Source organism: Perna viridis, chromosome 1 (assembly GCF_037379345.1).
Source record: "Perna viridis isolate PV_CMFRI_1.1 ecotype Kerala chromosome 1, ASM3737934v1, whole genome shotgun sequence".
Classification (NCBI taxonomy): domain Eukaryota; kingdom Metazoa; phylum Mollusca; class Bivalvia; order Mytilida; family Mytilidae; genus Perna; species Perna viridis.
Window position 1 is genome coordinate 52925390 of NC_142445.1, and position 14837 is coordinate 52940226.

General features: G+C 32.6%; 1 protein-coding gene across 4 annotated transcripts in view; it reads right to left on the reverse strand.

The window, feature by feature from the left end:
• Positions 1-14837, reverse strand: part of LOC148629337 (phospholipid-transporting ATPase ABCA1-like) — a 53295-nt gene that overhangs the window by 18833 nt on the left and 19625 nt on the right. For 2 of the 4 annotated variants that reach the window (XM_088548573.1, XM_088548564.1), the window contains exons 19-36: positions 13630-13723; positions 13086-13191; positions 12032-12208; positions 10298-10520; positions 9244-9465; positions 8137-8341; positions 7795-7923; positions 7075-7249; positions 6583-6714; positions 5898-6037; positions 5227-5364; positions 4825-5090; positions 4026-4152; positions 3564-3772; positions 2777-2858; positions 2379-2513; positions 1868-1900; positions 499-665 (exon numbers count right to left, since the gene is read on the reverse strand). In XM_088548573.1, the coding sequence (XP_088404699.1) occupies positions 499-665; positions 1868-1900; positions 2379-2513; positions 2777-2858; positions 3564-3772; positions 4026-4152; positions 4825-5090; positions 5227-5364; positions 5898-6037; positions 6583-6714; positions 7075-7249; positions 7795-7923; positions 8137-8341; positions 9244-9465; positions 10298-10520; positions 12032-12208; positions 13086-13191; positions 13630-13723 (2760 nt within the window). Of the gene's footprint in view, positions 1-498; positions 666-1867; positions 1901-2378; positions 2514-2776; positions 2859-3563; positions 3773-4025; positions 4153-4824; positions 5091-5226; positions 5365-5897; positions 6038-6582; positions 6715-7074; positions 7250-7794; positions 7924-8136; positions 8342-9243; positions 9466-10297; positions 10521-11821; positions 11987-12031; positions 12209-13085; positions 13192-13629; positions 13724-14837 lie in introns of all 4 variants that reach the window. The other 2 variants (XM_088548582.1, XM_088548592.1) reach the window with 2 other exon arrangements.

The window sequence follows — 14837 nt, forward strand, 5'->3', positions numbered from 1 at the left end:
ACCATAAAATAAAGGTCAGTTTCAAATTTCAGGAAAATCCAAAGGGCAGTTTTGGAGTTATGCCATTTGGAACATTTTGCCATTCCCCTTTTATCATCATTACATGGCAGGGTATCTAATTTTAATTCAAAGACATCATATTGCCTATCACAACTTTCGTATCAGGCATATACATCTTTAAGAAACTATAAATCACTTTTAAACATCAAACAGTCAGTGACATGGCACTCATATGGTACAGTTTGAACCCTGAAATTTTACAAATTTTCAAAAGAAATATGAGGTACATGAGTAATATGTTTTGTGATGATGTAACCCATTTTTAATGGAAAAGTATTCACTAACTAGAACAAATGTGTCCAAACAGCATTCATATATCTGGCCAGTGAAAGACAGATGTTACAAAACTCTCCCTAAAATTAAGAAATATACATAATATCAAATGCAGAAATAATTTGGGATGATAGTGGTATGATATGGACCTACTTCTTCACCTACCTCAAAGAAGAATCCTTTCTTACTCCTCCTGAGTCTGTGGAATCGTTTGAAGAAGAGAGCTTTGAATTGTTGCAGTTTCAGTCTTTTTCCTTTTAGTTTGACATGGTCCATATGACTAAAACCAGTTTCTACACTTTTTTCACTCACAGGGACTGATACAACTGACTCTGAGCATAAAAAGTTAAAGGTTAAGAATTCATCTTAAAAGATTGAAATAAAGACCAATCAATTATTCTTAGAGAATATTGCTTCAATTGAATGAATGCACAAACACAAATACTTCAAAATATAGCCATTAAAATGTGACTCCATACATATCTTACATATTTTCTATGAACAGTTAACAAGATTTCCATCTTGAGCAAGGAGAAAAAAAAATGATTTAAAAGACAACGAAAGCAAGACATAGTTATAGTTTCTACCTATGAAATTTAATGAACAGTTTCAAAAGCAAAGATGAGGCTTGGGTTTCATAAAAAAAAAAATCTCAAGTTGAGAATTTCTTCAATACCTGAGTTTTTTCTCAAATCTTTAATTTCAGGTGATCTGATTGGTTGACAAATGATTGGAGGAAGGATTTGAGGAAGTATCAATGTGACATTTTTTTTATGAAACTTGGACCTGGTCCAACAAGCTTGAAATTGGCAAGAATATTGAAATAGGAAAGGTTCATAACCTATCCAATAGAGAATTTTTGCTTCACTGGATTCATATGGAAGTCATTCAAATGCTGTAGGCAAAACAAAACCAACATGCTGGAAATAATGGCAAAAGAAAGATAGTGACAACTTGCACCAGATGATGATTATATTTTAAAAGTGAGAATCTCTTATATTGTAGCAATAAAGCTTATTCTCACAAACTCAAAGTCAGTAAATAATGCAAGAATGCTGAGCATTATATGAGATAATGCTAATTCAAGCCCTAAAACAACTTCTCAGTTAGCAGTAGCTGTAATGCCCAATTTGAGGATGCATTTCAATAATGCAAAGCATAAAATTCATGTACACTTAATTCATCTGATAGGTTCAAACTTAAACAGCATTTTTTTTTTATTGAAACATAACTGTCCTGGATACTTAAAGGCTATGAAATATAAAATCCTCAATTTGACATTTATTACTGCAGGTGTTATTACTGGAGAATTAACTAACCAAGGATAGTTCCTTCCAAATTACCATTAAACCATGCAAAAGTGTTAAGAAATAAGGCTTATTCCCTTCAACGTAAAACTAAATATTGCTAATGCACATTCCCATAATCTGTTACACCATCTGATAAATTAAACATTTTAACAATTGCTATAAACTTCAAGAATAATGGTATACTGGCTGGCATGCATGCTGATGAAGTGAGAAGAACCATCTACCTTGTAGAAGAAGACTATCCTCTGAGTTGTAAACTTTAAAATAGTTTTAATACAATCGTATTTCAGATTTAGTTCTTATGTATATTCAAAATAATTAGACTTTCAAAACAAAAGTGAATTCTCCAACAGAAAAAAAATGAATGAAAGATTTTCCCAAGACCCATTATTTTCATTAATTCTTATGTCAAAATATTAGCATTAATTAATATATATATGCAGTAGGTATACACTTTTCTTGCAATTTTGGTTACAAAGTAATTTAAATTAGAAAACAGAAAAAGTGTAATTTGTGAAAATACCTTTATTTCATTCCTCTGATTTTGATCAAAGAAAATAACGAAGTTGGTGCACAGTGAAAAAAATATGCCTATCATAAAAGTGATATGTAATTCATGTCTTGCTTTTAACACTTTACATGGTATCACAAGATGTATATAATAAGTAACCTATTATTTATCGATATTTGCAAAGAAATATGTCAAGAGGAAAATTCAGGGTTTGATGAACTTACCATTATCTTCCAACAGTTCATGTGAATCTATCTTTTGTTTGCCTTTCCCTGCCTTACTGACCAAAGATTTAAGGAATGACTTCTTCTTTTTCCGTCTATGACTGAGTCTAGTTACTGGCCTGGCAAACCTTCCACCTTAAATACATAAAAGAAATAAGAAATTGAAACTATTCAATCATATAAGGTTTTTTTTGGTTGTTGTTTTTTTTTTTAAATTGATGCCTCTTTTTCTGTCATATCATCAAAAGTTATATCAATCATATTAAGATTGAAAAAATAGTAATAAGCTTCCTAAAAAAACAACAACAAACTTTGGGAAGTAATTTCCACTAAAAATTAACATAAAGCTCCAATTCTTTTCTTAATTGTTTGTTTGAAAGAATTAGTTAAAAACATACTATCAGTAACTTCCTCAAGTTTCTTTCTCTTACTCTCGTCATCCAAATCTACTCCAGTTTCATCTGCCACTCTCAGGAAAACCTATAAATACAATACTGTTGTTTTTTTATACCTTCCTAATTAATATTACATTGCAAACTATATGTGGGGTATGATAAGGAACTATGTACTTTGGCCACAATATGGTGATGTCATTAAAAGGTCACTTTAATACCATAAGATAGGAAATGATATATTCTAGTTTGATTAAATTAACATTACGAGTCAACTTCCAGTGTAGATGGGCATATTCACAATGTCAAAGCTTTACATCTCTGCCACACTCAGTGCCAAAGTCCACCCTTTCATGCAAATTAGTACAGTTCAATGGAAAAAACTTTGTGGATTTATAATGAGTAGTGCTCATGCCTTGTTAACTTTTTTACACCCCATATCGATAGGGCCTGTAAGCTAGTGGAGTGGTATGTTGTGATACAGGAAGCAGATATATATGTTTGTGGAGGAGATTGGCAGTGCTTATGCCTTGTTAACTTTTTTACATCCTGTATAGGAGGGCCTATAAGCTATCAGTGATACACAGTGAATCAGGAAGCAGTTATAGATCTTCAGGGAAGATTAATTTTGAGTAGCCATATAAACTGTTTATCTCATAGCACTAATCTGTCTTCTATGATTCAATAAATCAATAAAAAATATTTGTATTGTCTATAGAATGACCTATGTAGTGAAAAATGACTATCTAAATAACACAGTATATAAGATATCTTCATTCTGTTATAAACATACCTCTTCCAGACTTGTGTCAGATATTCCAAAGCTAGAAATACCAAGATCTTTGTGAGATCTCTCTAACTGTTTAAACAAAGCTTCAAACTGTCCAGAGTAAGAAGCATCTGCTGGCAGCTGGTAAGTTAATTCTGTTGTACTCTCTTCAACCAAGTTAGCCTTCTTGATGTATTTACGGATAAATTCTGTGGTTCTCTTAGATGAAAAACCTTCAGGTAAATACAACATTGAAAGCTTATTAGAAGAAAAATTTCAATTTAGGCATTACATCAATTATGTATAATAAGTGTACCAATGTAACAGTTCGTTGTAGCATCTGTCAGAAAGTCTTAAAAATGCACACACCTGGAGTTCAACAATCAATTATCTTCATAGGACACTTCAAAGATTGGCTTTGAATTATTTTTAAGTTATTGTTACACGTTTTGTAATCTATTTTGTAGAGTATTACACCTGGCATACCTGGAATCATAGTGGCTGCCTCTGGTGGAGGAGTAGGAGGTTTAGATTCATCACTTTCGCTTTTTTCATCTGAGTTATTGTCTCCAAAACCTTCATCTTCAATGTCAGATTGTTTATTTACAACAGGCTGTAAAAATTAAAAACTTGATATTAAATTAACAGTTCTACTAAAACTCGTCTTAAAAAAATAGTCATACAACCACAACAAAAAAAGAAATATCACTTTTTATTGACTAATGTTCAAATAATAGCCTAAATATGATCAAAACTGCCAAGGCAAACAAGGCAATACAAAATACAAAAATGCACTAATATGGGATTTAGCCATCCAATACATCTTTTCCCTCTTCAATATGTCATATTGGGCTGATTAAAATCCATAGGCCGATATGACGTATTGGAATAGTTAGTTAATACAGGTTTTATTGCATAAAGTTTTCCATATTGGCTGAATCAGTGGTCCACAGTAAACCACATTGCCGATATGGATAACCTGAAGCATTAATACTATAACATTGGGAACGTCACTGTTTTTCTTACTGCCTGATATTTTCAGGCTATTGACATGATACAAAAATATGTTGGAAATTTCTAATGAAAAATTAACATCAAATTGACTAACATCTCTGTTAAAGAAAATCACCTCAGCTTTGAACATCTCAACAGATCATTAATCTTGCCTTATCAGACTCACTGTAATTTTTGTATCACCTTTAAAATTGCCATTATTCTAAATGAATCAGAAATTTTCAAAGAATTAATGAATCCACATAATACACAAATAGACACAGTTCCTTACCTTGACATCTACAGTAGTTCTGGTACTGCCTGGAGTTACTGGCCTTGAATCTAGATAGTCAAGGTCCTCCTCATCATCACTATCAGGTTTTTCCTTACCCTTCCCATCTTCCCGTACCAAGGTCAGATAATAACCATTCCCATACTGTGACTTCAGATAGAGACTGGACCCACAGCAACAGAGTTTACCTTGAGAGATAATGGCTATTCTATCACCTAAAACGTCAGCCTCGTCCATGTGGTGGGTAGACAAGATAATTGTTCTCTCTGTAACAACAAACACATAAGCATAAAAATGAAAGGATCCATAATTTAAAAACTGAAAGTTTTATCATAAGCAACAGAAATCTGAATAAAATTAGTATTTGCAAATAATAAAATTTTCAATAATACACTTTCATACTTTTCTTTAGTTTCAGAAGTAGTTCCCAGATTTCTTTCCGAGCATAAGGATCAATACCAGCTGTTGGTTCATCCAGTATCACTGTTTTAGCATTCCCTACAAATGCTATGGCAACTGATAACTTCCTTTTCATTCCACCTGCAAAACAGAAAAGTCAAACTATTTTAAACATAATACCTTATCATGATTGGATATTCATAAATCCTTTAATCATTTTGCAATGTGCATTTCATTCCTTGTTAAATGTAATACTTACTTAGTCCTCTGTGTACCTAGATGCAGAAATGACATATAAGGTTATATACTTCAATTTTATGCTTTACCAGCCTTGGCTAGCCCAATGATAAATATTCACCACAACAAAACTCTAAAACAATTGATTTATTACCTGATAGAAAAGATGAGACTTCTCTTCGTTAAGGAGGAAGTCCCACATTTATTACCTGAGAAAAAAGATGAGAGTTCTCTCCATTTATGAGGAAGTCCCAAATCTGTATAACCTGAGAGAGAAGATGAGAGTTCTCTCCATTTATGAGGAAGTCCAACATCTTTATTACCTGAGAGAGAAGATGAGAGTTCTCTCCATTTATGAGGAAGTCCCAAATCTGTATAACCTGAAAGAGAAGATGAGAGTTCTCTCCATTTATGAGGAAGTCCCACATCTTTATTACCTGAGAGAGAAGATGAGAGTTCTCTTCGTTTATGAGGAAGTCCCACATCTTTAATCATCCTGTCCATCTCCCTTTTGACTTTCTCTGGTTCCATATTCTTCAGACGAGCATAAAACCATAAGTGTTCTTCAACTGTTAACCTAAGTATTATAAAGCAAAATAAATTGACAAATTATAAATTAACAGATATTCTACCATTTTATTTCAAAACTTGAGACATAGTAGACAGAGTAAGTAGGAATTCAAAGTAGTCATGTTTAAATGTTTCACATGTACTTAACAACAGCAATCTATTATCTTAATTGGCATAACTCACTTGGTGATAATACCCTACACTCACCAGAAAATAAACCCAAAAAATGGGAACATTAAATAATAAGTGCACAGTGGCATCATGTGATAAAAAATATGAAAGTTTAATTAAATTCAATTCAGCAATTAGAAGAGATGCAGATTAACAGATGGTCCACCTTGGTCAAGGAATGACAAAGTCCATGTTCTTGCATCAGAAAACAGCCAATAGTCATTCACATGGAAAGACAATACCATCATGTGATTAAAAAAAAGAATTGTGAAAGCTTCATGATATTTCATTTTACAGTTTTAAAGTAGTGGTGGAGTAAAACTGGGAATGGACATAACAATCACTCCTCCAGGGGGTATAAGAAACAAACACTGTACATACTTGTCAAACAATACATTATGTTGTGGACACATTCCCAGGCTGTTTCTTACAGAATCCATATCAGTCAAAATATTGTGACCATAGATAAATGCTGTTCCATCTGTTGGAGGGAATAAACCTGTCAAGATTGACCTGAAAATTGAAAAAAAAAACATATTTTACAACTTGGAAATTTCACTAAGTAAAACTGGTATTCTACTTTAAATTGATTTTGGAAAGGTTAAGGATTTCATAATTTTACATTGTTTAGCCTACAGTAGCTTCAATTTAATTATAACCAAAATTTATATTGTTGATATGTTATTGTGTTGCATGCTTCACAGAGACATACAAAAATACCATAAATCCGTTAATTCCACAGTTTCCATTTATTTTCAAGTCTCTTCCATGTACACATTATTATTGTGTTAATTTTCACTGATGAGAGTTTATTTTTTTCTCTAAAATAATTCACCACAAACTAGTATACATCATTATTACTCTTATACTTACATAGTTGTAGTCTTTCCTGCACCATTATGGCCTAGGAAAGAGGAAATCTGTCCTTCATAAAAGTTGACACTCAGACCATCCACAGCAACTTTTTTCCCAGTTTTATATACTTTCTTGAGATTTCTGATGGACACACCACATTTCTTGTTCTTAGGCTCTTCCTCCATCTTAGCATCTGTTAATAAATAACAACAGGAAGGCAAGTATTGAAATTATCTTAAAACAAGAGGCTCCCAGGAGCCTGAATCGCTTACCTGGTTGAATTTTGTCTTTCAAGGGCAATAAATTTAACAAAATGTTGTCAAATAATTTTGACTCAAGAAGACCTTGGTAGGACTTATCATACGGATCATTTCAGCAATTAAAGTTTCATTCTATCTACTAAAGTTTTCATGATATTGGCTCAAAACTGTAAAAAAAAACGTCATTTTTCACCATTCAAGGGTAATAACTCTTACAAGGAGTCGTCTTACAGCTATTATCCCTGGAGACATTTTTAGGCCTTATAATAAGGATCATTTCAGCAATTGGCCATGTGAGCTAATAAAGGAGGTGGAAAAAGTTACAAAACAGAACTTTTTCCTGAGGAAGAAATTTAAATGCAAAAACACAAACATTTTTGTTTGTCAGATCTCACTAGTGCAAAATATCCAAACCAGAAAGATGTCACCAAGACCCAACACAATGACCCAATTTCAATATTTTACTAATATTACTTACTTTGTCCTCTTAATTCTAGAGTTGATCCATTATAAAGATACTGATCCTCTCTGGAGTGGGATGACGATGTATCACACCAGTAGGATTTCATGAACATGAAATAGAATGGTCGAGGAATACCGTATTGACCTATAATATGATGAGATCATTATGTCATTATGTCAAAATTAACTTTCTAAAAATCAAGTTTATCCCAGAAGATCTAATATAAGATATTAATGGTTTTGGTTGCTCAATCTAATCTTAAAGTATGATTCCAGTTTATTGTTGAGTTGATATACTGCATCAACTGTGCTCTCAACTTTACTGAGCAAAATAAGGACCAGCACATATACAATTTACCTGGGAAAACTGCTTCAATATACCACGTGATAAGACCATATATAACTGAATCCACCAGCATCATGATGATACAATATAATAAGCTGTATTCATCATCTACGATGGGTGTGTCGGCCAAGTTACTCCACTGTATACCTATTGCCTGCTCTTCATACCTAGCTATGTAACTACAGCCAAAACCAAATGCTACACTGGATGATAAACACTGAAAAAAAAGTATCAAATAAAACAATAGTAAAGATCAAGTATAGAATAATCACAATTCTGCTAGACTTGCATTTAACAAAAACAATATTCCCGTAACCAATGTCATTTATGATCAACAGCAATATTAGTGATGAAACAGATGTCATTTTTACATTTTGCCAAAACCTCATAAAAATGTTTACTTAATAATAGATTTCGTCTTGTATAGTACTTTTAAAAATATGATTACGGTAATGAATTGTAACTATTCATGAAAGGGTGAAAAAACACCCATTGAAACATAAAACTCCTATTTAAGCAAGTATCATTTGAATTCTCTCCATCTATACTGAAATTCATGTGTGCACTGTGTATCATGCATTTTTGTGAACTGTAGTTCTTCATTTGACAGAATATAATATGATATCTCTGATGTCTGTGAAAAAATATTTATTTTTAAATATCACTCATTAGATACAGTTTACCTACCTTAGTTAGTTTTAATTCTACTTATAATCTTTTATAAGGAAATCATAAAATTTTCATTCGTTGATTGATTGATTATGGTTTAACATCCTACGGCATTTGATTTATTTCAGGAGAGCAATTGACCAATCTAACAGACTTAGAACTAGTCAGCCATGCTGAGCCAGATCTTTATTGAGGCTCACAGAGGCAACAGCCCACAGATAGGAATGCAAACCCACTCAAACACATTACTCTGACTCTGAGCCAACCAGTCATCACCCTATCCTCTTTAATATCACTTGTTTGGAGGAGAAGCAGTGACTACAAATAGTAAAGTCTTTGGTGTGACTTGGTCTGGATTGAACACATGACCTCCTACAATTGAGGTTAACACGCAACCCTGAGACCAATGAGGCAGTTAAATTACATTAAAGTTGAGTTCCCGATACTCACTGCTATGGTTTTGTGTGTGTTGGTCATTAGTTCTTCCCACTGTGTACACAATGGATATGGCAGATACAACATGAAATATAGGAATCCAGCAACACATGCTGCTATGTTTGCTTTGGAGAAAAACACACTGATCAGGAAACATTGTGATATAGTAGCTATGGTGAATGCTGTCAACATGAACAGGACTACAGTAGGATCAGAATATTCCAACACTTTACCAGTCTGTAAAAGTTAAAGCAATTAAAAAAAATATTATTATGGTTATTTTGATGTATTTCAATATATCTGGAAGTTTAACTACTCTGAATAGAAGATTTTCACTTCAATGACTATTAAAAAATTATGATAGTTCTCATCAAAACATCAGTAATACCCAGAACTTCACACTCAACAACGAAGTCCTTATATTTATTACAGTGTATTGGCAATCATTAAGTCATTTTGTATGAGAAATAATGAATACTAAAATGAATCAAGCACACACTCAAAACATAAGACTCAATATGAAGCCTGCATTATATTGTAGTTTACTTGTTCGGACTGTTAGTTCATCATGTAACATATATAAGCAAGTACTAGTAACTAGTAATGAATATAATAAATAAGGCAATGGCAATAACAGAATTGGTTGTCAGTGTATCAACTTACTATGTAGGAAAAATTGTTAAAAATAGACTGTACCAAATGATAGACAAATCTAACAACCAATCCAGGTAATCTAAAACAGTGCATAAGACACAGTTAAGACAATTAAAGTAATCTAAAACAGTTGCCTAAGACCTAGGTAAAGATAATCAAGGTTATCTAAAATAGTTGCCTAACACCTGGTAAAAATAATCAAGGTAGTCTAAAACAGTTGCCTAAGACCTGGTTGAGATACTCAAGGTAGTCTTAAAAAGTTGCCTAAAATTTGGTAAAGATAATCAAGGTAATCTAAAACAGTTGCCCAGGATCCTGTAAAATAATCATGGTTATCCAAAATAGTTTCTTTAGACTGGGTAAAGATTATCAAGGAAGTCTAAACAGTTGCCTAAGACCTGGTAAAGATAATTACCTTCATGATGATAACCAACAGGATTAGTGATATAAACATAACAATGAAAGCATCAATAAACCACGCCAACCAGTGGACTCCATTACTCAGGCCCATGATCTTCATAACTTCCTTCAAACGTTTCTCTTTCTCGTAGACGATATTTTTACAAATCATAGCCACAGATAATACCCAAGCTAGCACAAGGAATAGCGGTAAAGATCGGGAAATGGCATATATAAACCTGCAAAATAAATCATATATATGATTTCTATAATATCTTAAACTTAACTATTCGACAGGTAAAAAGCTAATACCCAGAACATATTACTCCAAACACACTATCATTTGTTTATATTTTATATTATAGTTTCCAGCTTGAAATGGAGAGCAAAAATTCAAAGAATAATGGATTTTTGATAAGTAAGAATATTTGAAACTATTTTAAAATTATATATAAAGTTCATTCATGTTGATAAGTAAAATCACATTTAACTCTATGTTAACTGTTAACTAAAAGGGCAGCTTTAGTAACAATCTTACAAAATTTCAGACATGAGGTGATTCATGCATGTCAAAAACCACCTCATTCACCTTCATTTCTTATTCTGAAACAGAATAACCAGTCTTAGTTTGTCATTTAGTTGTTGCACTTTTGAGATGTAAATTATATACATAGTACATAAAATTAGCATTTTTCTAGAGTTACTGTTCTTACTTAGGTTGATTTAAAAGTGAGATATAAATGTATGGTTTTCTGAAAAATACATATCTGTGTTCAGAAAGGCCTATAATTACATAAAAAATATGGCCTATGAAGACCAAAAAAGTATTGTTAGTTTCATCATTTTTTCTGCACCATAACTGCCTCCACTACTGGCAGTGTCAGAACTTCAAATGAATTGGTACTTAATACTTTGAATGTTATCTCTTTAATCTGTCTTTTTCTTGTGAATATTTCTCTTCCACTTAGCAGCAAAATAAAGTTAAATGAACTAACAGCTGAAGTTAATAATGATTACATATGAAAAACTTATAGAATAGGACGATAAAGATTTACTGTCACTGATCTATGAATGACTGGATGATTTTTCTCATATAGTAATATAAACTGACAAATAATACCAAATTATGGGGAAAACAAACATTTTTGACATCTTATTTCTATTAAGAATAAACATCAAACACCAAAATTGGTTCCCATCAAAAAGAAGTATCCCACTGTTGTGTATACAGAAAACTTCAAAACCACAAATTCAAGAATCCATGAAATGTGAAAATACAATGAAATAACACAAAAACAATATGCCATGAAATATTCTGATTATACAGTATATATACAAACATGCAGTTTACTAGCAACAGAGGTTTATAAGTTGTATATATTGTTGAGCCCTGGTGCCTTTCACATACAAAGACTATTGCTGGGTATAATAGTACATATGATAATGTATTGATTTAGTCCTTATAGACAGTTTATAGTAACACCAGGTCTCAACATGAGTTAACAGACATGCATTAAATAGCAAGCCAACAGTAACTCACTTGTCCCGTATGTAACAAGGATATGGAAACTGTTGGAGTATAACACCAATTTCTGAGGTTAGATTAGTTTGTACTTTTATTAGTGCATGGTCAACCATGTCTTGAAGGTAGACAAATCCGTAGCGGACATATCTATTCCAAGCTCTTGGCCCAGGTCGCCAGTACCTATGAAAAGTAACAAGCAATTATATAAAATAGAACTGTACATACTTATCTTGAATGTAGCATGGATAAGGGAACATCTGAGTTACAACACCAACATCTGATGTGCTGTTAGTCTGTAGCTTTATAATGGCATGGTCTATCATATCTTGTAGGTATGCAAACCCATAAGTTACATATTTAGTATCAGTAGGAGCTGTTGACCTTGGCCCTGGTCTCCAGTATCTATAACATATCTTATTTTATTGTACAAGTAAATTTGGTATAATATGACTGCAATAGCTGATCCTATATGTATCCACATAATATGATATGAAATGTTTCCAAAGTATATCAGAATTTTTAATACAGCAGCAAGTATAGAAGTCAACACTAGATAACAGCATCATAATAAAAATGTGAAATACATATTTGAATCCGATCTTTCTTATCAATAAACACTTCTGCATGTTATAAAATATTTTTTCTGTATAAAAGAACATCTTTGCTCTCTCTCAAGTCAAGCTAAGTGGACAATGAACCAGTACTTCACTTGAACAGTGAAGTGAACCAAAACCTATATTATAAATATAATGTCTGTAAGTCAAGCTCAGTATATACTCCACCTGTAATTGACATTAATTGTGAAGAGAACCCAAACATCTATTAGAAATATAATGTCAGACAAGTTAAGTGGAAACTGTACCGGTACTTGACATGAACAATAAAGAATATCCCAACTCACTATTACAAATATAATGTCAGTGGATACTGTACCGGTACTAGACATGAACAATAAAGAATATCCCAACTCACTATCACAAATATAATGTCAGTTGATATTGTACCGGTACTAGACATGTACAATAAAGAGAACCCCAACTCTCTAATTTAAATATAATGTCAGTGGGTAGTGTACTGGTACTAGACATGAACTATGAAGAGAACCCCCACTCTCTAATGTAAATATAATGTCAGTGGATACTGCACTTGTACTTGACATGAACTATGAAGAGAACCCCACTTCACTATTATAAATATAATGTCAGTGGGTACTGTACTGGTACTAGACATGAACTGTGATGAGAACTTCAGCCCTCTATTAAAATAATGATTTGCAAACCTATCTTGAATTCTGTTTGTTGTATCTACTCTGTCTTGATTCATCCTTATGGAATATTTTACATGGGTTGCTAATCCATTCTGATAATCTTGGTCAAATACAATGGCTAAAACACAAAAGTTCTTCTTGTAAAAAATCTGCATCTATTTGGTCCTTAATCAAATTATTTCATTATAATCATGTCAAACTGTTCTTAGCAATTACCACAATATACCTTTATCTACTACTGATATTCAGAAACTGTGTATTTCAATTTGATACAACAACCAAATGAGTAAAAAGCATGCAAAGATAATTGGTTGTGTATGTCTTTCATCTAAAGTTTAAAAGAAGCCAACAAATCCCAAGGAAATTTATTCAATATTGATCATTTATTTTATATCATGGAAGTAGTTATGTTCAACTTAACATTTCTTAAAAAGCTTTAAAAAGCTACCTTTGAAAAGTTAAGACCAATGACCTGACAATGGGCCCATCTAAAATATTTAATTTGCCATCAGGATGACAAAACTGCAATACACTAGACCTAGACCTAGATACCTACCTCCAAAGTACTTATTCTGACCAATGAGTTTCAGACTTTCAACTGTCAATTCATATTCTGTTTTAAAGCCCACAAACTTGTCAAACACAAAGCACTGCAAAAAGCAATAAATATAAATATACAAAATGTAAGGTCTTTTTTAACTAGGGTTAGAAACAAGCCACAAGTAGGAAAGACCATTCAACAAGAGATTCAAGTCGCCTGCTGTAAACTTTGACATCATAATAAAGTTCAATTAATTATCATAATTTCACTTTCATGAAAAGTGTCATAATAAACTAAAACTAAATTACAACCAAAATTTATGGAATACAGTAATTGAACCTTTTCATGAATTTAGTAAAAACCAAAAAAAACATTACACAGATATTATTCTTCAAATAACAATTTACCAATAAAATTAACTTTATGAGTTTTTTCATTGGAATTTTTACTAATTGAATGATATTTATTTGGATGAAACTATCAATAGGACTAAACCATGTATACAACTTACCTTTCCACACTCTGACACTGTTTCTAACACCTGGTTGACCATGTATATAACTTACCTTTCCACACTCTGACACTGTTGTCTAACACCTGTTGGACCATGTATATAACTTACCTTTCCACACTCTGACACTGTTTCTAACACCTGTTGGACCATGTCTATAACTTACCTTTCCATACTCTGACACTGTTGTCTAACACCTGGTTGACCATGTCTATAACTTACCATTCCATACTCTGACACTGTTTCTAACACCTGGTTGACCATGTCTATAACTTACATTTCCACACTCTGACACTGTTTCTAACACCTGGTTGACCATGTCTATAACTTACCTTTCCATACTCTGACACTGTTGTCTAACACCTGGTTGACCATGTCTATAACTTACCATTCCATACTCTGACACTGTTTCTAACACCTGGTTGACCATGTCTATAACTTACATTTCCACACTCTGACACTGTTTCTAACACCTGGTTGACCATGTCTATAACTTACATTTCCACACTCTGACACTGTTGTCTAACACCTGGTTGACCATGTCTATAACTTACATTTCCACACTCTGACACTGTTTCTAACACCTGGTTGATCATGTATATACTTACTTTCCACACTCTGACACTGTTTCTAACACCTGGTTGACCATGTATATAACTTACCTTTCCACACTCTGACACTGTTTCTAACACCTGTTGGACCATGTATATAA